General features: G+C 47.0%; 2 protein-coding genes across 6 annotated transcripts in view; both read right to left on the bottom strand.

The window, feature by feature from the left end:
• Positions 1–2,112: 2,112 nt before the first annotated feature.
• Positions 2,113–6,409, bottom strand: ZFP36L2 (ZFP36 ring finger protein like 2). Its single transcript, XM_025868925.2, has 2 exons — positions 6,037–6,409; positions 2,113–5,524 (listed from the first exon to the last, which is right to left on the bottom strand). Exons 1-2 carry the CDS (start codon positions 6,085–6,087, stop codon positions 4,091–4,093), a joined length of 1,485 nt encoding a protein of 494 aa, XP_025724710.1. The 5' UTR covers positions 6,088–6,409; the 3' UTR covers positions 2,113–4,090.
• Positions 6,410–8,774: 2,365 nt separating this feature from the next.
• Positions 8,775–24,026, bottom strand: part of THADA (THADA armadillo repeat containing) — a 323,626-nt gene continuing 308,374 nt past the window's right edge. For all 5 annotated transcript variants that reach the window (XM_073897790.1, XM_073897791.1, XM_025868918.2 and 2 more), the window contains 2 exons: positions 20,335–20,504; positions 8,775–10,816 (listed from right to left, as the gene is read on the bottom strand). In XM_073897790.1, the coding sequence (XP_073753891.1) occupies positions 10,424–10,816; positions 20,335–20,504 (563 nt within the window). In that variant the 3' untranslated portion in view covers positions 8,775–10,423. The remainder of the gene's footprint in view (positions 10,817–20,334; positions 20,505–24,026) is intronic.

The raw sequence follows: 24,026 nt of genomic DNA, 5'->3' as shown, positions 1-24,026 counted from the left end.
TTAAGACGTTCTCAGGACGCCTGGATGGCTCAGTGGGTTAAGCGTCTGCCTTCGGCTCAGGTCATGATCCCAGGGTCTTGGGATGGAGTCCCATGTCGGGCTCCTTGCTCAGCAGGGAGTCTCCTCCCTTTGCCTCCCCGCCCAGCCTTGTGCTCTCTCTCACTCAAATAAATAAATAAAAGCTAAAAAAAAGAAAAAGAAAAAAGACAAGCTCAACTCGCTCCCATCCTGGGCTCATTTTCACAACTGGCTGCAAAAGAATTTTATCTTGAGTGTAACACAGTCTTGGACCCAGGGAGCTCCAGTTCCACTCCCCAGCCTGTGACAGGAATCCCGGCTTGTCCTTACTTGCAATTTTTACTTCTAGTCCCCTTCATTTACAAGAATACTTTAGCACAGAGTTTTGTTTGCTGTTCATTCCAGCCGCTGCAGAAAGACAATGACCTATATACCCTCCATTGATCTGCAGCAAGAGGAAATTTCTGAATGATCCCCCCCCCCCACAGCTTGCCATGCTCCACTGGGCCTCAAACACAAAACATCAGATCCTAGCAGTTGGGCTTTCAAACAAACCAATTTTTAAAAAAATGAATGTGGCTTACCCCAACAAGTCTGACATTCCAGCCGATCAAAAGTACTTGTTTAGAAAAAATAAGTTTTGGAATGAGGTGGAAACAAGGCCTCTGAAATGCAGCTTGGCCTAAATAGCACCGCATTTCAGACTTTTCCTCCCCACTGCACATTCTTTATGGTGGAGGCCAGGGAGCCCACAAGGTCCTGCCCAACGAGCCCTCCTGGGGGGCAGGTTTCCCCTCCCCCACAGTTGCTGCTTAGCCAGGGGCCCGGCATCTGGGAGAACTCTGAAACTGTTGCCCATCCCCTTTGGCAGCCAAGCACCAAAACGCTCCAGTTAACACCAGCGCAATCACGGCTAACGTGAAACAGCTGCCCGAGGCCCCGCGGGCTCCAGACCGACCCCCCCCCCCCCCCCGCCGCCACCGGCCCGCCCGGCTCAGCTGGGAGACGCAGGAGACCCAGGAGAGGGGTGCAAGCAGTGGATGATAGGGCCCAGCTGTGGTAGATAAGAAAACAAACTATTGCTAAATCTTTTACCTACTTTGGAAAAAGTGTCTGAACTGGGGGGTGGGAGGTGGGGGTAGGGAGGCGGGGAGGAGGGAGAAGGGAAAAACAGGAATTGATTTATGAACCTGACTTTGAAGTCTTGAAAGTGATGGTAGGAAGAAAACAAAAAGCAAAACCAAGAACCAAAAAACCGTACCAAGGTTTTGTTCAATTGTGTGCGAATCGACAGATTGGTGCCGTTTCTTTTTTTCTTCCTTCTTCTAGAGATTGGGCTGAAATTTGCTTTCTGGCCACTTACAGTCGCCTGAAGCAGACACTAATCCTTTTGCATTAAATAACGTGTGCACTCACTCCCAGAGGAAGCTGTCCGCATAAACAAACATTACCCCGATTTAAGTTTGACCTGTTCCATCTTCCCCCTCTTTCCTTCCTCTTCGGACAAGGACACAACCAGGCTTCCCAAAGTGCAGGCAAAACTCTGCTTCCCCAGCCCGAGAGAGGCTGGGCCTAACCCCACTGCCTCCTCTTCCGCAGTGGAGCACTCTAGGGGCCTGCAGGCCCGGGGCTGGCCATACCCTCCCACATTCCCCACCCTAGCCCAGGCCGCTCCGTTCCGAGTGTCCCAGCAAAAAAAAAAAAAAAGAAAAAAAAAAGAAAAAAAAAAATCGGACCTTCAGCTGCCACCGCAGACACGTGACCCACTTGGTGACTCACAGGCGGGCCACACCCCTTCAGGCCTTCAGCCAGGGCCTGCAACCAGCCAGCCAGCCAACACAGGGATGCATCTTATTACCAAGGGGAACAGCTAACTAATGCCCTTGACAGTCCAAATAATTACTTTCAGCTGAAGAACTTGCTATAGAACACATAGGGGCAGGCCCTTCTGAACCCGGCCTGTGCCAGCTCCCAAAAATCTCAGCCCCCAACCCCTCCGAGGCCTGGGCAATGCCTGACAAGGTGGTGGGGTAAGCAGAAACGCTCGGATGTTCCAGTGTGGAAAAAAAAAAAAAGCGCGATCTTACACATTAATACCTTTTTTCCCAAAAATTTTATTGGGGGAAAACTACAAAACATTTACAGTACAACGTTTACAGTCACAATTTGTAGTGAACTGATTCCCCAAAATATATTACAACTCAAGTTGACTTATCTTGTTACATTCAAAATCCTACTTCTGTCAAAGTAGTCCAGAGTACATACATAGTGCTCCAACTGTACCTACGTACAAACTAAAGCTACTGCTCATTCATCCGCTGTCCAGGAAAGCATTCCTGCCTTTCTACACACGCAAAAAAAAAAAAAAGGTACAAGTTTTGGAATTTTCTGTAATGAAACAAGGCATATTCATGTACTACATACCATTTTTTAGCACTACGAGGTGGCTTCACTTTAGATCTATATAAAAAAGTGGTAAGTATCTTTTCCTTTTGTGCAGTTGAACCCATCCTACATTCAAATTCTCTCAAGGACTAATAGAAAAATACTTATTTGGTTGAGGAAGATTTAAGGCAAGTTCTGGCCCTTCCAAAGGCACTGTGAGACTAACCCCCCACCCCATTATTGCTACATTTGTCTTTATACGCAGAGTAGGTCACAGAATCGGTGGAATAAGCAAGCTTTTCCTTGCTAATTTAAAAAGTTGGAATGAGAAAAGCATGCCACATTGAAGCCTGAATGCAAAGTATGTGGTCAACTTTTTTTCATTAAAGTTGGATGGGCTACAACCATTATACATTCTAAGAAAACTCATTAAGATATTCCTCAAACTACTTCCACAGCATCAGGATAGATTTCTGTAAAGAAATCATGCAATCTTTCAAAATTTACGTAAACAAGGAAAGAAATTAATGAAATAAATATTACATACAATCTCTTAAATTAAGATTTTTTTTACTCATTTACAATAAAATAACCAAGTGAAGTTACAAAAGGCATATATTACTGTGAAAAGAACATACACTCCACATTTTGCCGATTAATAATGGCAATCATAATTTAACATAATAAAAGAATATATATCTATTGCTTTTCATCATACTTGATAAATACAGTATGAACAAAAATTTCAATGTATACTTTTCACAAGATAATAAATAAGTTAAATAGTTTTTTCATATTGAGTTGTGGTGCAGTGGTGCGAAATCAACTCAAAACAGCTAAAAATTCAGCAGTTATTCCCCCCAACGATTAAGGAACTAAGCTCTGCCCAAGGCTTCCAGAAAAGAGCAGACAAAATGGTTCTAAAATTAAACATCCACTAAGTGGTGGCAATGACACCAGTAACCAGTAGGAAACTTTGGAATGCAGGTGGTTTTTTTGTTGTTGTTTTCCAGACGTAAAGAACTTTGTGTCAAACAAAAACCTATGGAACTGAGGACTACAATCAAGGCATATTCCTGGTACAATATTGGATTCCAGAAGCTTAAGAGGTTTAGCAAGGTGGTGGCTGGCTGGTTTGTTTACACTGGTCTGAGACAAACAATTAGGAACTTCTCTCAAGATAAGAGTTCCCACATCTGGACTGTAACTAATGCTTTTCAAGTGAAGATATGGAATGGTGGTTGGTAGCTGCTGGTGCTGGGTTGATTTTTTTTTCCTAAAGTCCCAAACTCCTAGGAGACCTAAAAAAGTTTTAAGTGTTTGGTTTTTTTTTTGTTCTGTTCGCATCACAACTGCCCTGTTGTGAAAATTTTGTTCATCAATACAAAAGTTCGTTGGCTTTTTTTGCTCAACAAGAATGAAACTTCGTTAATAATAATAAAAATAATTAAAAAAAAACAAAAAAGAGGAAACCGAAAGGGGAGGGGTGGGGGCCCCTCCCGGCACACAAGTTCGAGTCCAAGTGCTCGGTGCGGCCCGCAGTCTGGTCGTGGCCTGTTCCCCCCCACCGCCGCCCGACTCCCGTGCCCCTCCCTGCCCCTAACAGGACTCCAGATGTCAGGGGCGCCCGCCAACACCCCCAGAACGGCCTTCCCTTCCTCCTCCGCGCTGGCGCCCCCCTGTCGCCTCAGTCGTCGGAGATGGACAGGCGGCTGAAGATGGGCAGGCGGCGGCCCGGGTCGAGGCTGGGGGACTCGGAGCCGCTGAGGCTGCCCGAACTCAGGGAGCCGCTCAAGTAGCTGTCGCGGTCCGACAGCGAGTCCGGGGGGCTAGGGGGCGCGTCGAACACGGGCGACTCGGACAAGCGGCGCGGCAGCTGGAAGCTGAAGGGCGGCGAGGGCGGCGCGGCGGCACTGGCAGGGAGGGGCGCGCTGGGCGGCGCCGGGGGCTGCGCGGGGGGCACCAGGCCCTGCTGCTGCTGACTGCGATAGTACGCGGCGGCCACGGCGGCGAAATTGTGGGTCTGGATGGCGAGCGGCGTGATGAGGCTGCTCAGCTCCGGGCCGAACGCAAAGGCGTTGTTGGCGCACGAAGCCGACGAACAGGCCGCGCACTGGGCGCCCGGCGCCAGCAGGTCCTCGGCGCCCCCGGTGCCATACAGCAGGGCCGCAGCGGCCGCAGCCGCTGCCGAAGCACAGCACGTCGGGGCGCCCGAGGGCGTGGAGGCCGCGGAGGCCGACGAGCAGGACGAAGCGGAGGAGGAGCAGGACGAGGCCGAGGAACAAGAGGGCGGCGGCGGCGGCGTGCGCGACGTGGGGCTGTCGAGCAGCAGCGGCGACTCCAGGCCCCCCGGGGGCTGGTGGTGGCCCGAAGGGAAACCCGAGAAGCTGAGGCTGTGATGCAGCTTGGGCCGCGGCTCCCGGGGGAAGCCCAGGTGCAGCGCGTCCCGCGCGCTGAAGGCGCGCAGGTCCCCGGAGGCGCCCCCCGACGGCGCGGGCCGCCGCTCGTCGGCGTTGTGGATGAAGTGGCAGCGCGGCCCGTAGGGACAGAAGCCGATGGTGTGGAAGGTGCGGCACAGCTCCGTCTTGTATTTGGGGTGCCGGGTCAGGCTGCGCAGCTCGTGGAAGCCGTGAGCGAACTGGCACTTCTCGCCGTACTTGCACGTGCCGCTCTCCTCAAAAGGCCGGCACAGCTCAGTCTTGTAGCGCGTCGAGTTGATCTGGGAGCCTCCGCCCCCCTTCTGCTGCTGCTGCTGTTGCTGCTGCAGGTGCAAGAGGTGCTGGCTGCGCTCGCCGTTCTCGCTGAACGAGCGGTCCCGGAATTTGTTCTCCTTGTTCAGCAGGGCTGTGCCGCCGCCCCCTGACGGCTCCTTGAGGGTGCCGTAGGAGGCCGGGCCGCCCGCCGCCCCGCTGCCGCAGCTGCTGCCGTTAGCCGCGCCCGGGAACTTGGGCGAGCAGCTGCCGGGGCTAGGCGCGGGGTGGGCGAGTGCGTGCAGGTTGCTGGCCGAGTGCCGTCGGAGAAAGCCCGGCGTGAAGCCCGAGTTAGGGGCGGCGGCCACGGGCGTCCCCACTGCCTTCTTGTCCAGCATGTTCAGATTGAGGTTGGCCAGGGATTTCTCCGTCTGCCAAAAGGAGGGGGGCGAGGACGGGATGAAATATGGAAAGGGAGGAATGAGTTGGGGCGAGTTGCAGAGGAACTTCAGCCTTCTGTTTCTTCTTCCTTTTTGCAGATTTCGATTCGGCCCCCACCCTCCACCCGTACACGCGCAAAAGAATCAAGTTCGCGTTGGGAGGAGCCGACTCCCACCCCAGGCCGCGCTCGGTTTCGACATGTGATCCTCAGCCCGTGGGCCGCCACCCTGGGCGGCGCAAACCCCATCCGGGAAGCCCCAGGCAGCGTGGCCGCGGTCGGCGCGGGAGAAACAACGACAGCGGCTCCCTCCTGCCCTTACTCCCTGCTCCTTCTCCCCGCCCACAAGGCACGAGCACACACTACAGTAAACTCCAGAACTTTTCCCGACCCCAAAGTCAAAGTGGGGAGGGGTGCCCCAAAAGCGGAGGACAGAAGCAAAGTCTGAAAACTCGAGGGGCTTCCTGCCTGCCCGCCTTCCTCCCTCCTTGGTCCCTCGCGTACCTTGCACAAGAAGTCGATATCGTAGAAGGCGGACAGAAGTGTGGTCGACATGTTTCTGGATCCTGTAATGGTCGGAGTTGCAGGCAGGGAGGTCCGGAGGAGCCCTCGGGGCGGCACGGCCGGGCTCGAGCCACGACGAATAACGGGTGACTGGCGGGGGAGGGACCGAAAGTTTGCCGGGGGACGAGACTAGAGGGAGAGGGAAGCAGCGTGGACTGGTTTGAGGGTGCCCGGGAGTGCGGAGTGGGGGGGAAAAAGGAGAGAGAAGCAGAGAGCGCGCCTCCGCGCCCCGGGGTGCCCGGCCCGCCCCCCCCCCGCGCGGAGCCGACGACAGCTCGCGGACTGCTGGAACTCCGCGGCCCGCGAGCGCGCGCCCTATATAGAGTCCGGGAGCGCGGCAGCGGCGGGGCGGGCGTGCCGGGGGAGGGGACAGAACACTGACCCCGCCGGGGTCTCCAGGCAACGCCGCCCGCCGGCTCGCGGACGTCAAGCGCCTTCGTGGCCTCCCATTGGCCGCCGCCAATTTTTTTTTTCATCCGGGGGAGGGGGCGGGAGGCCTTGGGGCGGGGCCGGCTGCCGGAGCGCCTGCGGCGGCGTGGAGAGTTCGTTCCTGTTGGGTGCTGCCGGGTGGCGGCGGGAAGATAAGGCTCTTCTCCTTTGGGGTTGCACTGTTGGAAATCCCCTGCACGTTTAAAGCGGCCAGGGTTCTGCAGCTCTGGACGTGTCTCTCCCCGTCCGATCCTGCTAGGAGAAATTGCGGAGCTTTAATCTCCCACTCTCGGCTCTAGACTGGGCGCGGGAATTGCAAAATGCGAGAATATTGCAATCGTCCGCGCGGTCCCGCTGGCTTGCAGAGTGCTCCGGCCGGGGGGCGGGGGCTCAGGGCCTGCGTCCGGTGGGTGGCGGCTCCATCGCGACTGCACGTGGAGACGCGGTGGGGGTGGGGGCGGGAGTGGCCACGCGGCCGCGGCAGTCTCGCCCGGAGGAGCCTGGGCCCGTTTCTCCGCCCCCCTCCCCGCCCAGGCTGCAGTAAACAGGGTTTCAGCGCTGGGGCCTGCCGGGCTGGGCTGAGTGTCTGAGGACAAGGCGCTGGCTTTGCTAATCACATCACAAGACCTTGAGCCAGGGCCAAAGGCGCGGAGTGGCGCGGAGCATCCCGGGCGGGGTAGCGGGCTGGGAGGACGGGAGGGAAGGCCGGGAGAGCTGCGCAAGCATGGAGGCGACTTCCCGCCACCCCGTTCTTCCGCTGATCCGCCCGGCCTTCCCCATCCCTCCCGGGGGATGGGGTGCAGCTGCCGGCTGAGGATCGCCGCCCGGCGCGCCCTTCAGGCCCCTTCTCTCGCCGGCCGTTGGAGGCGCCGCGCCCTGCTTTAGTTCGTTGTGGGCCGCAGGCTGTGGCTGAGGCCGGCCAGCGGCCAGGTAGGGCTGGGCACCGAGGACGCTCAAGGTGGGCTCGCCCCCTCCCGCCCTCGCCAGTCCCACACCCCAAAAAGCCTGCGCTGGGAAATGCCTTCGCCAACGGGCGCCCTCCGGGTATGAGGCAGACACCCCCCCCTAGCGCCCAGTTAGGCTAAAGCGGCTGACACCCCGGTTCGGGCAGATCTGGGGTCTGGTCCAGGACGCTTATCACTCCGCGTTTAAACACATGATGCCAAAAAGCTGGAGCGGGTCCGTGATCCCGCACACCTGGCAGCCTAGGCTGCAATTGTGCCTCAGTTGGAAGGCCCAGTTCCCTCTAGGGAAGTTGACAACCCACAGCCCCTTTCCAAAATCGATCTTATTTCTTGCTGTTTTTTCGTGGTCATTTCCATTCGTTACCCTGGAAAGGATGAGCCAGGCCTGTCACTCGTGGAACTGACTCCTGAGCTCAGTTTGCATGCAGTTCCCCCTGCTGAAACTCCCCACGCATCCACCCAAAGAGCGGGAGTCTGCATAGGGTTGCAAGGACTTGAGGATCAGAAACACAGGGCTGGAGTTCAGGCCCTGCCTCTTCCAAGCCATGTGACCCTGGGCAAATCACGATCTCTTTGGTACTTGCGTTTCCTTGTAAAACTGATAATTCCCGCTTTACTCGTCTCTCACCTTTGTCAAGGCGCAAATGAGTTATCTGTTAAGGTGTATAAAAGATGAACGAACAAGTATAAGCCTTATTATTAAAACAAGTTGACAAACCATAAAAACGGACACAGCCAGGTCTCTGTGCTGTGGCCAGATGGGTAGAGATCCACAGAATCATGGCTGCAGACCTGAGGGGCACCGAATCTTGGACCCTCTGGCTTGGAGCCAAGGGCAGGGACCTCAGGAGAGGTGACTCTTTTGCTCCTGGTGATTGCACCACCCAGCCCTACACTGACCCCCAGGCAGCGCCAGACAATGGTGGCTGACACAGCCTGCAATACCCAAGAACCCCAACTGTTCTGTTTTGTTCTTTGTTGAAATGACCCCAAACACAGGAGTTTGAGGGTAGCCCTGACAGCAGTATTCTAAGATTCCCCTGGAAGTGCATCAGGCAAGTGTGAAACAGCCATTTCCTTAGCCACTGCTATTGTAGGTCAGTAATAAGATTTCAGATTCAAAACCAGGAGAAACATCTGTCCCTCCTGTCCTCCCAGGCTGGCCACAGCCAGCCAACATCAGAATCTGGGGTAATTACCAGTCAGCAGCCATGAGAACACTCACTTTGTAGGCTGGGTAGAAGGATCCTGGAGATAACGTAATAAATATGCTATGCGACATGCTTTGGTACAGAGTACCCACTGGTAGAAAGTATTTTTATTGTTATGTAATGGCTTTTATTTCATCTTAAGTGGAGAAAAAAGGAATGCTGGTCTTTTCCAGTGAGTTGGGCTTTGCTGAGGCCAGTTTCATAGTTACTGAACCATGGTCATCACTGCATCATGCCAACGATTCCCTGACTTCTCACCCAGTCAGGTCTGCTCAGAACAAAAAGAAATGTTAGACTGGCAACTTTCCATCATGTGTGGGCTACACAGATGCCCAACCAGGTAATTAATTCAGGATCACAAAAAAAAACCTACCACATTTTGAGCTGAATAGTGCAAAACTACCCAGGGAATTTCCTGTTCTCTTTAGTAAGTTCACTTCATTCCCTGCTTTTTCCTATGGATCCTTTCTCTATACTTCCAGTACGGTTGTGTTTTTAGTGGTAGGTGGTTTTCTTTTAAAGAGAAGCAAATTTGAAACACGAGCCTTTCTGCAGTAAGAAATTTTATCAAACCCTCTCTCCTCTAAACTGCCCCTTTAACATAATTCCAAAGTGACTGCTCACCAGAGAAGTATTTAAAAATATTTACAGACCCTAAAAGCTGGACCAACTCTACATATTACTACCAAAATGGCTTTTTCTGATAATCAGGATGAAAAACGAATATAGATGAGATTATGACCAATCCAAACTATGAATTTCAAAATAGCTGTCTGCAGGTAACGCTTATTCTGAAATTGTAAGTAGAAAATGGCAAGCCAAGGAAAGGCAGGGCCAGCAGCAAAATGTGTGCAAGAGCGACGCCTGCTGGGTATCAGAGGAAGAGGGCTGGGCCGGGCTTCGAAAAGGCAGGAAACCCGTCGGGTGTCTAGATTCAAACACTAAAGTGAATAAATGTGTTTTCTGACATCTTAAATGAGAATCTTGTTATTGCCACCAAGAAAATGACAGCAAAACATTGTAGGAATCGAATAAATCATTTATTCTGGCTTTCCCTTCTCCGGGCTTCCTTCTAACAGCCAAGGGTCTATGCTTTCAGTGGGTGGCAAAATCAGGTTTCCTAGCATTAGCCCAAACACTTGGTGGCTAGGAGCTCTTTTAATAATTCGGATGGCATGTGCAGGTCGTCACAGGCTCACACACGTAGATAGTGGAAACAAAACTATTTCTATGCAGTTGATCTCTAATTCTCCCGGGATCCAACATTCGGAACCTACTTTTGCTTTAGCTAAAATGGAATAAAATTTGGAATTCTGATCCAGTGGGCTGTTTGCCAACTAATCCAGCTCTTCTATCCAGTGGAAAAAAGAGAAAATCATGTGTTACAATCCAGTTTTGTACAGTCAGTTCACAGAAAATGCTGGCTGGCTATGGCCGGACGTTGGAGGTTGTGGAGGAAGAAAAAGGCGAATTCAGGTCTGCAGGTGGCCTGCACCTGGGAACAGAGTCAATATTCAATGTGGTAGCCTCACTTCCTACAGTAGCTGCAATAAACCAGGCTGCCCTGAATGGGTGAACTGAAGAAAAATTCCTCTGTAGGAAGGGACAGAAGACTAGACTCACAAAGGGAAGACGATATTTGAATTTATGTTCAACACGTTCCCTGCAGATGGGAATGGGGGAAGAGTCCATCCCCACCCCACCCCCAAAAGTCTTCTTTCTTCAACAAGCCGTTTCTTTTCTTACAAGAGTGAACTGATTCGCTTCTGCAGGAGAGTCGGAAGCACCGAGAATGGGGGTGTCTTCCCTTTCCTTTCCTGCCAAAAGGGCCAGCAGCCTCAGGCAAGCCGAAGTCCTCTCCTCCTGAATGCGCAGTCTCGTGAATTCCACTGTCTTCAAAAATTCAGCAGCTGGTGGCAGCTCTCTGAAGAGCTGGGAGAGGAGGTGGCCCTGCTCTGACGCTGTTCTGTGAAGATGGTGGAGGCTTTGGGGGCTGAGGGCATTGCAGCTGGACTTGGAGAGGAGCCGGAAGAGGTGCTCAGAGAGGTATTTCACAAAGATTAGGGTCTCAGCCCAAAAGTTGACCTCTGCTTTTTCAAACAGGTAGTCTTCCACCTAAATCAAATGACAAGGCCCAAAGTCAACATTACAGGGGATGTTGACAAGCTCCCATCCAGACCAGAGTCCTGCCAGACATGGAGGATGTGTGTCCCCCTCCCCCTCCCGAGGGAGGGCCCACTCTTGCCTGTCAGCACCCACATACACTTGCCACTTGCAGCCTGGAAGGTCACCTTCTATTTTCATTTGCTGTACTTCTCTACCCGGCAGGAATTTTCTTTCCCAGACTTAACATGACCTTTGATAAAGATGTGTTTGTGGTTCCAAGCCAAGATATTTTGGGGGCCTGCTGTTGAAAGGGAACCTCAACATGGGAGTGGCCCCCTAGACCCAAAGGTGCATCTAGAAATCAGAGGGTGTGAGCAGGGAGGAAGAGAAATCTCAGCAGCAGAACAAAGAGCAAAGGATTACCAAACACGAGACCCTACTCTCTCAGTATGAAACCAAATTTCTATAATGCTGGGGATTTTCAAGGTTATTTTATCACAGACACTTTATCTTGTCTCCAAATTTCCAATAAACAGGCTGCTTTCTGAACTCTTGGCCTGCTGGGTATGTCAAGAGGGCCAGCTGAGTCAGACACTGGTGGATGGATACAAATTTCAGTTGACAAGATGCTTTTGCTGCTGGTCTTGGTCCTCACCTTCCCTGTCTGTTGGCTCACCTGGAGGGGGCTAATAGTTTTCTCTAAGCAGCAAATACCCTAGAAGGATCCTTATTCTCTGGGAATGTTTCACCTTCAGACATAACCACGGGGAGGCCCTAGCTCTTCCAATGTGGACTAATAAGCATTCTCCATAATTAAACCCTCAACTTCCAAGGGGCGTCTTCCTTTCTTATTTTTTTTTCTATTGAGGTATAATTGACATACAATATTATACTAGTCTCAGGTGTACAACATTTGCATCCGTTGTGAAATGATCACCACACTAAGTCTAGTTACCATCTGTCACCCTACAAAGTTAATATAATCTTATTGACTATATTCCACATGCTATACATTAATCCCCATAACTTATTCATCTTATAACTGGGAGTCTGTACTTCTTGATCCCCTTTACCCATTTCACACCACCTTAACCCCCCTCCCCTCCACCAACTGCCAATCTGTTCTCTGTATGTTTGTTTTGCTTGTTTGTTTTTTAGACTCCACATATTAAGTGAAATGAGGTGGTATTTGTCTTTCTCTGACTTATTTCTCTTAGTATAATATCCTCGAGTTCTGTGTTGTCTCAAATGGCACCATTACATTCTTTTTCATGGCTGAGTAATATTCCCGTGTGTGTGTGTGTGTGTGTGTGTGTGTGTATAAAACACATTATATATATAACACATTACATATATAAAACACGTTATATATATAAAACACGTAATATAACACAATGCATGCATGTGTACACACACACACACCCCATTATCTATTCATCCATTGAAGGACATGTTTAGGTTGTTTCCATATCTTGGCTATTGTAAATAATGCTGCAGTGAACACAGTGGTGCACTGTATCTTTTCAAATTAGTGTTTCCATTTTCTTTGGATAGATACTGAGCAGTGAAATTGCTAGATCATGTGGTAGTTCTATTTTTAATTTTGTGGGAACCTCCATAATGTTTTCCATAGTGGCTGCACAGGTTTACCTTCCCACCAACAGGGCTTGAGAGTTCTCCTTCCCCCACATCCTCACCAACACTTATTTCTTGTCTTTTTGATACTAGACATTCTGACTGGTGTTAGGTGATAACTCATTGTGGCTTTGATTTGCATTTCCCTGATGATTAGTGATGTCGAGCATCTTTTCAGGTACCTGTTGGCCACCTGTATGTCTACTTTGGGAAAATGTTTATTCAGATCCTCTGCCCCTTTTTTTTCTCTGCCCATTTTTTAATCAGATTTCTTTGTTTTTAATGAGTTGTATGAGTTCTTTGTATTTTTTTGGATATTAACCCCTTATTGGATATATAAATCATATGCAAATATCTTCTCCCATTCAGTAGGTTCTATTTTCATTTTGCTGATGGTTTCCTTCACTGCGCAGAAGCTTTTTAGTTTGACTTAGTCCCAGTTGTTTACTTTTGCTTTATTTCCCTTGCCTTTGGAGTCAGATTCACAAAAACATCACTAAGACTGATGTCAAGGAGCTTACCATCTGTGTTTTCTTTTAGAAGTTTTATAGTTTCAGGTCTTACATTCAGGTCTTTAATTCATTTTGAGTTAATTTTTGTATATGGTGTAAGAAAGTGGTCCAGTTTCATTCTTTTGCATGTAGCTGTCCGGTTTTCCCAATATCATTTATTGAAGAGACTATCCATTCCTCATTGTATATTCTTGCCTCCTTTGTCAAAAATTAATTGACCATATACATATACATGGGTTTATTTCTGGGCTCTCTGTTCTGTCCCACTGATCTGTATGTCTGTTTTTGTGCCAGTGCCATACTGTTTTGATTACCATAGCTTTGTAGTATAGTTTGAAGTCAAGGCACATAATACCTCTGGCTTTGTTCTTCTTTCTCAAGACTGTTCTGGCTGTTTGGGGTCTTTGGTTGTTCCCTATAAATTTTAGAATACATGTTCTAGTTCTGTTAAAAATACCATTGGAATTTTTTTTAAAAAAGATTTTATTTATTTATTTTACAGAGAGAGACACAGTGAGAGCAGGAACACAAGCAAGGGGAGTGGGAGAGGGAGAAGCAGGCTTCCCGCTGAGCAGGGAGCCTGATGTGGGACTCGATCCCAGGACTCTGGGATCACGACCTGAGCTGAAGGCAGATGCTTAATGACTGAGCCACCCAGGCACCCACCACTGGAATTTTGATGGGGTTTGCATTGAATCTGTAGACTGCTTTGGGCAGATGGATATTTTAACAATATTAATTCTTCCAATCCAAGAGCATGGAATATCTTTCCATTTGTTTGTGTCTTCTTTAATTTCTTTCATCAATATCTTATAGTTTAATAAGGTCTTTTACCTCCTTCGTTAAATGTATTCCTAGGTGTGTGTGTGTGTGTGTGTGTGTGTGTGTGTGTGTGTGTGTATTATGCAATTGTAGATGGGACTGTTTTCTTGATTTCTCTGATAGTTTGTTATTAGTGTATAGAAATGCAACAGATTTTTGTACATTGATTTTGTATCCTACAACTTTACTGAATTCATTTACTAATTCTAAAAATTTTTTTGGTAGAGTCTTTAGGGTTTTCTATATATAGTGTCATGTCATCTGCAAACGGTGACAATTTTACTTCTTCCTTTCCAATTTATATGCCTTTTATTTCTTTTTCTTGTGTAATTGCTGTGGCTAGCATTTCCAGGACTCTGCTGCATAAAACTGGTGAGAGTGGGCATCTTTGTCTTGTTCCTGATCTTAGAGGAAAGGCTTTCAGCTTTTATCCATTGAGTATTTTCAGCTTTTATCCATTGGGTTTGTCATATATGGTTTTCATTATATTAAGATATGTACCTTCTGTACCCACTTTGTTGAGGGTTCTGTTTTGTTTTTACCATAAATGGATGTTGAATTTTGTCAAATGCTTTTCTGCATCTATTGAAATGATCATGATTGTTATCTTTTATTTTGTTAATATTGTGTATCACATTGACTGATTTGTAGATGTTGAATTACCCTCGCATCCCTGGAATAAAGCCCGCTGGATTATGGTATATGATACTTTTAAAGTGTTGTTGAACTCCATTTGCTAATAGTTGAGGATTTTGCATCTATGTTCATCAGGGATATTGGCCTATAATTTTCTTTCATTCTTTTTTTTGTTGTTGTTGTGTCCTTATCTGGTTTTGGTATCAGGGTAGTGCTGGCCTTGTAAAATGAGTTTGGAAGCAGTCCCTCCTTTTCAATTTTTTGGAAGAGTTTGAAAGGGTAGGTATTAAATCCTTGAATGTTTGGTAGAATTTACTGGTGAAGCCGTCTGGTCTTGGATTTCTGTTTGCGGGGGGGCTTCCCCCCCCCCTTTATTTTTTATTTATTTTTTCTTCACTGGTCTATTCAGATTTTCTATTTCTTTATGATTCAGTCTTGGAAGATTGCAAGTTTTTAGGAATTTATTCATTCTTTTTCAGTTGTCCAGTTTGTTGGCATATAATTGCTCACAGTAGTCTCTTTTTTTTATCCTTCACAAATTTATTTCTCTCTAAATTCATTATAAACAAGAATTATCTTAGAAATACCTTGCAGTATTTCAGAAAAATGATTCGAACAAGAGTACTGTACTAACGTTCATCAAACCATTCATTCACTCATTATTTATTAAGTATCCACCATGAGCAAAGCACTGTGTTAAGTATTGGCAACACAATGATAAATGAATAAACAGCCCCTGTCATCTCAAGGCTCAGTTTAACAGAGGAGAAAATGTAAAGAAATTCCCCTAAAGCTTCAGTTTTATGAAGCAGTTTTTAGAATCATATTATTTTTTAAAAAGGTGTTTCTCCATAACCTTTACACAAAAATGCACAATAGTTGCTAGTCAACTGCATTCAATGACCAAGTGGATAGGTCTATGGAAGAGTGGTTTTCATACTGCAAGTTGTAATGTTTAAGAGGTCATGAAATCAGGGCGCCTGGGTGGCTCAGTCATTAAGCGTCTGCCTTTGGCTCAGATCCTGGTCCCAGGGTCCTGGGATCGAGTCCTACATTGGGCTCCCTGCTCAGCGGGAAGCCTGCTTCTCCCTCTCCCACCCCCCCGCTTGTGTTCCCTCTCTCGCTGTGTCTCTGTCAAATATATAAAATCTTAAAAAAAAAGAGGTCATGAAATCAATATGGATTGCAACCAGTTAAAAATAGTAAGATACAATGGTTCAGAAACATCAGCACCATGTGTTATAAACTATTATTTAGTGAAATGTTTGTTTCAGAAGTACAGAGTGAGAGGGAAGTGCTTCCCTGTCTTCCTACATATACCTCTCATCTCCCTTCCACCTGCCCCAAGACACATCCTTAGCACATCCAATTCACAACAGTCTCTTATGATCCTTTGTATTTCTGTGGTATCAGTTGTAACCTCTCCTCTTTCCTTTCTGATTTTTATTTGAGCCCTCTCTTTTTCTTGGTCAGTCTAGCTAAAGGTTTGTCTATTTTGTTTATCTTTTCAAAGAACCAGCTTTTAGTTTCATTGATGTTTTCTATTGTCTTTTTAGTCTCTATTTCATTTATTTCCACTCTTATCTTATTTCCTTCCTCCTCCTAATTTTGGGTTTTGTTTGTTCTTCTTTTTCTGGTCCCTTAAGGTGTAAAGTTAGGTTGTTTATTTGAGATCTTTCTTGTTTCTTTCTTTTTTTTTTTTTTTAAATATTTTATTTATTTATTTGACAGAGAGAGAAAGACAGCGAGAGAGGGAACACAAGCAGGGGGACTGGGAGAGGGAGAAGCAGGCTTCCCGCGGAGCAGGGAGCCTGATGTGGCGCTCGATCCCAAGACCCTGGGATCATGACCTGAGCCAAAGGCAGACGCTTAACGACTGAGCCACCCAGGCGCCCCTCTTGTTTCTTGATAATAGGCATTTATCACTTGAACTTCCCTCTTAGAACCCCTTTTTCTACATCCTATAGATTTTGTTATATTGTGTTTCTGTTTTCATTTGTTTCTAGGTGTTTTAATTTCTCCTTTGATTTCTTCTATGACCCAACAATTGTTAACATGTTGTTTAATTTCCATGTATTTGTCGTTTTTCCAGTTTTCCTCTTGTAATTGATTTCTAGTTTTATACTATTGTGGTCAGAAAAGACGCTTGACATGATTTTTATCTTGTATTTATTGAGACTTGTTTTGTGGCCTAACATGTGATCTATACGGTAGAATGTTCCATGTGCATTTGAGAAGAACGTGTATTCTCCTGCTTTGGATGGGATGTTCTGTATATACCTATTAAAGTCTGTGTGGTCTAATGTATTGTTTAAGGCCAACATTTCCTTATTAATTTTGTTTGGATGACCTATCCACTGATGTAAGTGGGATGTTAAAGTCCCCTACTATTATTGCATTACTCGTAATTTCTCCCTTTAGGTCTGTTATTATTTGCTCTATATATTTTGGTGCTCCTATTTTGGCTGTATATTATTTATAAATGTTATATATTCTTGCTGGATTGACCCTTTTATTAATATGGTGGCCCTCTTTCTCTTTTATTACAGTCTTCCTTCTAAAGTCTATTTTGTCTGATATGCGTATCGCTATACCAGCTTTCTTTTTGTTTCCATCTGCATGGGATGTAATTCTCCATCCCTTCACTTTTGGGCTGCATGTGTCCTTACTTATGAAGTCTCTTGCAGGCAGTATACAGATCTATCTTTTTTTTAAAAATCCATTTAGCCACTCTTATGTCTTTTGATTGGAGAATTAGTCCATTTACATTTAAAGTAATTATTGATAGGTATCTGCTTATTGACCTTTTGTTAACTATTTGCTGGCTGTTTTGTAGGTCCTGTATGTTCCTTTCTTCTTCTCTTGTGGTTCGATGACTTTCTTTAGTGTTTAGATTCCTTTCTCATTTTCATTGTGCATTTACATACATATTACATACATACATATTCTTTGTGTTTGCTGTGAGGTTCACATGTCATCCTATGTCTATAACAGTCTATTTTAAGTTGATAGCAACTTAAATTTGAACATATCCCAGAGCTCTACATTTTTACTCCATTTTATGTTTTTGATGTCACATTTTACATCTTTTTATGTTTCCCTTAATTATTGTAGTTTTAGTTCATTTTTTCTTTTAACCTTCAAAGTAGCTTTGGAAGCGATTAATCTACTACCTTTACTATATAGTTACCTAATATAGATTTTTACTTTCATATGTTTTCTTCTTATTAATTAGTGCCATTTCTCGCTTGCTTTTTTATTTTTTTTTTGGGTGGGCAGCAAAGCAAGGTTTATTGAGTGATAGCAAAGAGATAGTACAAAGCTCCCAAGGTGGGAGGGGACCTGAGGGAGTGGCCACTGGAGTTTCTAAGTTTAGGGGTTTATTTATGGGCTTGTTGGCAGGCTGTTTTAATCTGATTAACCCTCCCTGCACCTGTCATCCAGTCAGATTTTTGTCACCTATCTATCATATGGGAAAAGGTAGAGGGTTCCTTCCAGGGTGGTGTAAAATCCTTTTAAGGGTGATTTCCTTAGGGCTGGGCGGGGGGGCGGGTGTGTGTGTGTGGCTTGTCCCTGCCTGCCTGCCTTCCAGCTATCCTTCATCATTCCCCTCTCTGAAGAGGTAACCCTAACTCCTGTTAGGAAGAAGGGTGACGACCGATCATAGCTACTTCCTGTTGGTCAGGGGCGTTGGATGGGGCGGCAGTCAGGGTTCCTTTCATCCCATCTTAATTAGTGCCATTTCTTTTCAACTTAAAGGAGTCCTTTAACATTTCTAAGCTTAGGTTAGTGGTGACGAACTCCTTTAGTTTTTGCTTGTCTGGGAAACTCTTTATCTCTCCTTCCATTCTGAATGATAACCTTGCCAGGTACAGTATTCTTGGTTGGAAGGTTTTGAGTATGTCATGCCCCTCCCTTCTGGCCTGCAAAATTACTGCTGAGGAATCTGCCAACAGCCTTACGGGGTTTCCCTTGTATGTAATAATTTGTTTTTCTCTTGCTGCTTTTAAGATTCTCTCTTTAATTTCTGACATTTTAAATATGATGTGTCTTGGTGTAGATCTCTTTAGGTTCATCTTCTTTGGAATTCTTTGGGCTTCCCTGGGCCTGGATTTCTGTTTCCTTTTCCAGCTAGGGAAGTTTTCAGCCATTGTTTCTTCAAATTAGTTTTCTGTCCCTTTCTCTCTTCTCCTTCTCAGATCCCTATGGTGTGAATGTCATTCCACCTGATGCTGTCCCATAGCTCTCTTAAGTTATCTTCATTTTTAAAATTTGCTTTCCTTTTTGCTGCTCTGTCTGGATGAGCTCCATTGCTTTGTCTTCCAGCTCGCTGATCCATTCTTCTGTTTCATCTAGTCTGCTGTTGAGCCCTTCTAGTGTTTCTCAGCCAGTTATTGTATTCTTTGGCTCTGTGCCTTCTATTTGGCACTTTCTTATATTTTCTCCTTGTTGAAGCTCTCACTGTGTTCATCCTTTCTTCTCCCAAGCTCAGTGAGCTTCTTCTTCTTCTTTTTTTTTTTTTTTTTAAGATTTTTATCGATTTATTTGAGAGAGAGAAAGGGGGGAGAGCACAAAGGGAGAGTGAGAGGGAGAAGCAGACTCTGCCCTGAGCAGGGAGCCCGATGTGGGACTCGATACCAGGACCCTGAGATCATGACCTGAACTGAAGGCAGACGCTTAACCCGCTGAGGCACACAGACACCCCAGTGAGCTTCTTTATGCCATTACTTTGAATTCTTTACCAGGTAGATTCCTTATCTCCACATCATTAAGGTCTTTTTCTGAGGTTTTGTCTTTTCTTCCATTTGGAACATATTTCTGTTTCCTCATTTTGCTTGACTCTGTTTGCTTCTATGTATTAGGCAAAGCAGCCACCTCTCTCAGTCTTGAAGGAGTGGGTGGCCTTGTGGGTGATGAAATTTCTCCTTCAACCTTGCTCTAGTTCTTGGTTGTCTCTTGAACCTTTCTGATTGTCTAAACCGCCTGATTTATTTTTATTATGTCCCCATTGTTGAGGGTGTGCCAAGACCAGTCAGTGTTCCAAGGGGAGGAATCTCATTTAGCACCTGCTTTCAGGCTGACTGGAAGCCAGACCCTTTGGCAGCAGCTTTTAAAATATATATAGTACTGTGGGATGGCAATTGTAATCCTTGCTGGCCTCCAGACCAGGAGATGTAGAGGTGTCCCCTGGGCAACTGTTGCAAAAATTGGGGCTCCAGATGAATATATTAGCTTTTTTCCGGGAAGTCTCATGGAGCTTTAGCAAGGCCAAGGGGGCATGCAAGGATGTCACTTCCTGATTGTGTTCCCTAGGAACGCCTTCTGAGCCTCTAAATGTGTGGGAAACCTGAAGCCTGTCCCTCAGGCTGAAGTTCCAGGCTATACAAACAGCCTTTTTTCCCATGAAGACTGGGGTTGTGTTTCAGTCTGCTGTCTGTGCAGTGCCCTGGGGGTGGCAGACTGCCAAGAACTGTCTTCCTGATCACTACCTTCCTGTGGAGTTCAGGATGCCAGCTCCCTTGGCCACTAGGGCCAGGCAATCAAGGGGTGTCCTGGGTGTGGAGCAGCCATGGTTGCTGGCTTTAGCTGGGCCGTCAAAGTGTGTAGGGGGTAGGGAATGCCCACCAGCTTCAGAAACCCAGGAGGCTCTTTCAAAGTCCTCTCCCCTGGTGATCTGAAGACTGGAACCCCACTGGAACCCCAGAAGTCAGCTTGAGAGCTGTCCCAGCATCCCCCAGCAGCATCTAGCAGGCTGCTGTGGTCATTTGGAGACTTTCCTAATTGGTTATTGATCTGTATGTGAGCATCCAAAGGACACTTTCAGCGGGCATGTGAAGCCTACGTAAGCCTGATGAGCTGCATCTAGTGGGTTCAGGCCACCAATCTGATTCCACCGCCACTGCCCTGAGACCCTAGGATTACCTGATGCATGCTTTCCACGCGGACCATGAAATCATCACCCTCTCCCAGCAGCCATCCCAGCAGGACTGGGAGTCCAGGGGCCAGCTGGTCCCACTGCTGCAGCAGGTCACACAGCACAGCCAGGGCCAGAGGCAGTGCAATTGAAGCGTCCACCTGGCAGAAGGCAAATTCTGTGGAAACGAGAGAGAGGCGAGCGGTGAATGTGCTGCTCAGGGCCAGCCCAGGGAGGCTCTGCAGGACTCTGGCAATGGGAAGGTGCTCAGGTCAAATCATGGCCACCAGCCTGCAGGGAGGCTGCTGGGATAGGCTCCTCAGAGGTTATTAATTCATTTCATTCTGCTGGAAGAAGTCAGAGGCCCAAACAGCACCATTTCATGCCCCCCATCCCTGTGTGGTCAGAAGCAAGCCCACCTGCAAGATGAAACATTTAGCTCCCGTCAGCCCACCTAGTGTAACTGGAAGGATCTCAGGAAAGACCCAGTGTCTCCTCTGCAGGCCTGCCACAATGCCTGAGTTCCACTTGTTTGCCCCTCTCTCTCAAGGCAAATCCTGATAGCCACATGACACCTAAACCTCTTACCATTTTAGAGCAGGGCATCAGCAAACTTTTTCTTAAAAGGTCAGAGAATAAATATTTTAGACCCTGGGGGTCTTCAAGTCTCTGTCACAACCCCTCAACTCTGCTGAAAGCAGCCACGGACAATATGGAAACTTTATTTATGTTCCAATAAAATTTGAATTTCATAGAGTTTTCACATGTCATAAAATATTCTTCTTTTGATTTTTTCCCCATTTACAAACATAATGACCACTTGTAGTTCATAGGCTGTACAACAGCAGGTGGCAAACTGGATTTGATTCATATTTTGCTGCCCTCTGTCTTCGAATTTGTTTTTCAGACTGTCGTCTTTCTCGCTGGCTGGAAAAGGGTGTGGAAAGAGTAGAATGGGGTGCAGAAAGAGGAAGCAGGTGCCTTGGGGAAACCATTGCTTACTTTATGATTTTGCCTTAGACAGTCCTAAATATGGGTTTGAAGAGAGGCTCTGGGTGTTGACACTTCTGCTAACAACCCGAGGCCTCCCACTCCCTACCTGGAGGAGGTCTGAGACACAGGACTGCAATACTTCCACAAAATGAACCTCTTTGGGTCCCTCCATGCACCAGGGCCTTTTGATGACCCACTTCTGTTGAGGCCTCATCGTTCCCTAATCCCCAACTCCAACTCGAGCACATAGATCTGGCCCTGACTGCTGGCCCCCACAGAGACCTGCTCAGCACACAGGGAGAAGGCTCAGAGTCTGGACTGAAAGCTTGAGTTCTCAGGGTACTGAACTGGGCCAAGTAGGATGCCCCCCTCCGCCCCCCAGGCCTATTATGTGCCAGGCCCTAACCAAGTACGTTCTGTTCACTCCTTTGACATCTTATGGGTTGGGTATTGCCATCCCTACTTCACAGGTGAGGAACCCTGGGCTCAGATTAAGCTACTTGTATATAGTCACAATGCTTTAAGTAGATATAAATAGTCAGAATGGGCAAAATGTTTCATGGTGCCTGCAGAGCACAGATTTGGAGAATTAGCACCAACATTCCAGACATATAGGTCTTCTCAGTGAGATAAGTAGGGCTGGTGACCCCGAAGCAGAGCCAGTATTACTACCTGGAGCCCACCCAGCAGAGCTTAGAATCATGGAAGCAGCCCCAAGACTGATGTCACCATCCCCAAATCAACCCCCCAGGACCCCTGCCCCTTGGTGCCTCTGCTCCCTGGAACCAGGATTTAACCCAGGCAACAGAAAAAGAAGACGGGGATGGGAGAGAAGAAGCAAGCAAGTGTGTCTTTTGGCTGTAGGTCTTGGACATGTGTTGGTCCAGCTTTTACCTACAATATAATCTCTATTTTTATCTCTACCTGACTCCTCTGTGTAGTTCTCAGATGGTTTAGAATCTGTATGGGGAGGTGGTATAATTAATTAGCATCTTTCATACCTCATACCTCAAAGAAATGAAAATATACATGAAGACCAGCATAGGATTAAACACATAGCAGATGCTCAGCACATCTGCTGAGCTTGTGTGTGGCTCCAGAAGTCATGAAATCTTTTCTTTTGCCCCCATCTTTATTCAGTTTGAACACTAACACAGGGACTGCCACAAAGAAAGCATTCACTAAATGGTTAACTAGGGTTACTGGTGATAATAATGAACACTGGCCTTTCTAACCCTTACTGCTCCCACATGAGCAGGGAGGTATCCTTATTTAACCAATGAGGAAGCTATGCTCATGGGGAACGGATCCAAGTTTGTATAGTGAGAAGTGGTGGCAGTGAGCTCAGTCTGCCTCAGCCCAGAAGCTGCCCCTTCCCTGCAGAGAGGCCATGGAGAAACAGCCCACGGAGATGGGGAAGTCACACTTGGCTTTATCACTTTTATTCATGATGCCACCAGAAAGGCCTGCTGCACTTGCCCCACCTGACAGGACAGATGTCCCCCATCCTGTACCATTTTGTCATGAATCGTGCTTAGGAAGTGGCAGGAGAGTGATGGGCATGACAGAGGCACAGGGGAGTGTTGGTGTAATTTGGCTATAAGTGGATCCAGAAAAAATGAGAGCTGTCCAAATACTGACTCTGCCAGATGAAGAAGGAAGGGGAAAGAAGCTGAATGTGGGAGGGGAGAGAATTAGCTGGATTTAAATCTGCTTGAGGGGCCAGATGTACCCCACCAAGTCTCCTCTTTTATCACTTTGCCCTGAACTAGGACGGCTTGGCCAGAACAACCCAGATCGCTACTGGCCAAATGCCTTGTGAAGGGAGGCAGAGAGTGGGAGAGGACTTTTTAGCTAACGATGCAAGACAGCCAGGCTCTCACAGGTTCACCAGTCCATCAAGGAAACCAGAAAGCAAGTGACCAAGCAATCAGTGCCTCTGAAGAATCTGCTGCATGTCCAGAACAGCTGAAAAATCTGGGAAAACACACAGAACTGGAACTCACACTTCCTGGTTTTAAAACTTATTACAAAGCTACAGTAATCAAGACAGTGTGGTGCTGGCAAAAGGACAGGTATACAGATGAATGGAATAGAACTGAGATTCCAGAAATAAACCTTCACACTTACATTCCATTGTGTTTTTTTGTTTTTGTTTTTGTTTTTTTTTTTGTGACAAGAGTGCCAAAACAATGATAGGGAAAAAACAGTTTTTTCAACTAGTGGAGCTGGGACACCTGGGTATCCATCCACAGGCAAAAGAATGAAGTTGGACCTACCCCAGAGCATATACAAAAATGGACTCAAAATGGATCAAAGGCCTACATTTAAGAGCTAAAACTATGAAACACACAGAAGAAAATACAGAAGTGAAGCTTTGTGATCTTGGATTAGGCAATGGTTTCTTAAGTAAGACATCAAAAGCCCAAGCAACAAAAAGAAAGGTTAGACTTCATCAGAATTGCAAACTTTTGTGCCCCAAAGGATATCATTAATAAAGTGAAGACAACTCACAGTGATGGAGCATACATCTGCAAATCCCATATCTGACAAGGGACGTATATTTAGAATACACAAAGCACTCTTAAAATGAAATAAAAAGAGGGGTGGCATGGGCGGCATGGAGCCACACCACATGAATGGATCGTTAGAATTCTCCTAACAACATAAGTGGCATTAGCAACCCTCCAGGCACCCCTCGGGACGA

This window comes from Callorhinus ursinus, unplaced genomic scaffold, assembly GCF_003265705.2.
Source record: "Callorhinus ursinus isolate GAN/ISIS: 27379988/994484 unplaced genomic scaffold, GSC_fseal_2.0 scaffold10, whole genome shotgun sequence".
NCBI classification, from domain to species: domain Eukaryota; kingdom Metazoa; phylum Chordata; class Mammalia; order Carnivora; family Otariidae; genus Callorhinus; species Callorhinus ursinus.
The sequence above is the reverse complement of the archived record's forward strand: the minus strand, read 5'-3'. Positions and strand labels throughout refer to the sequence as shown.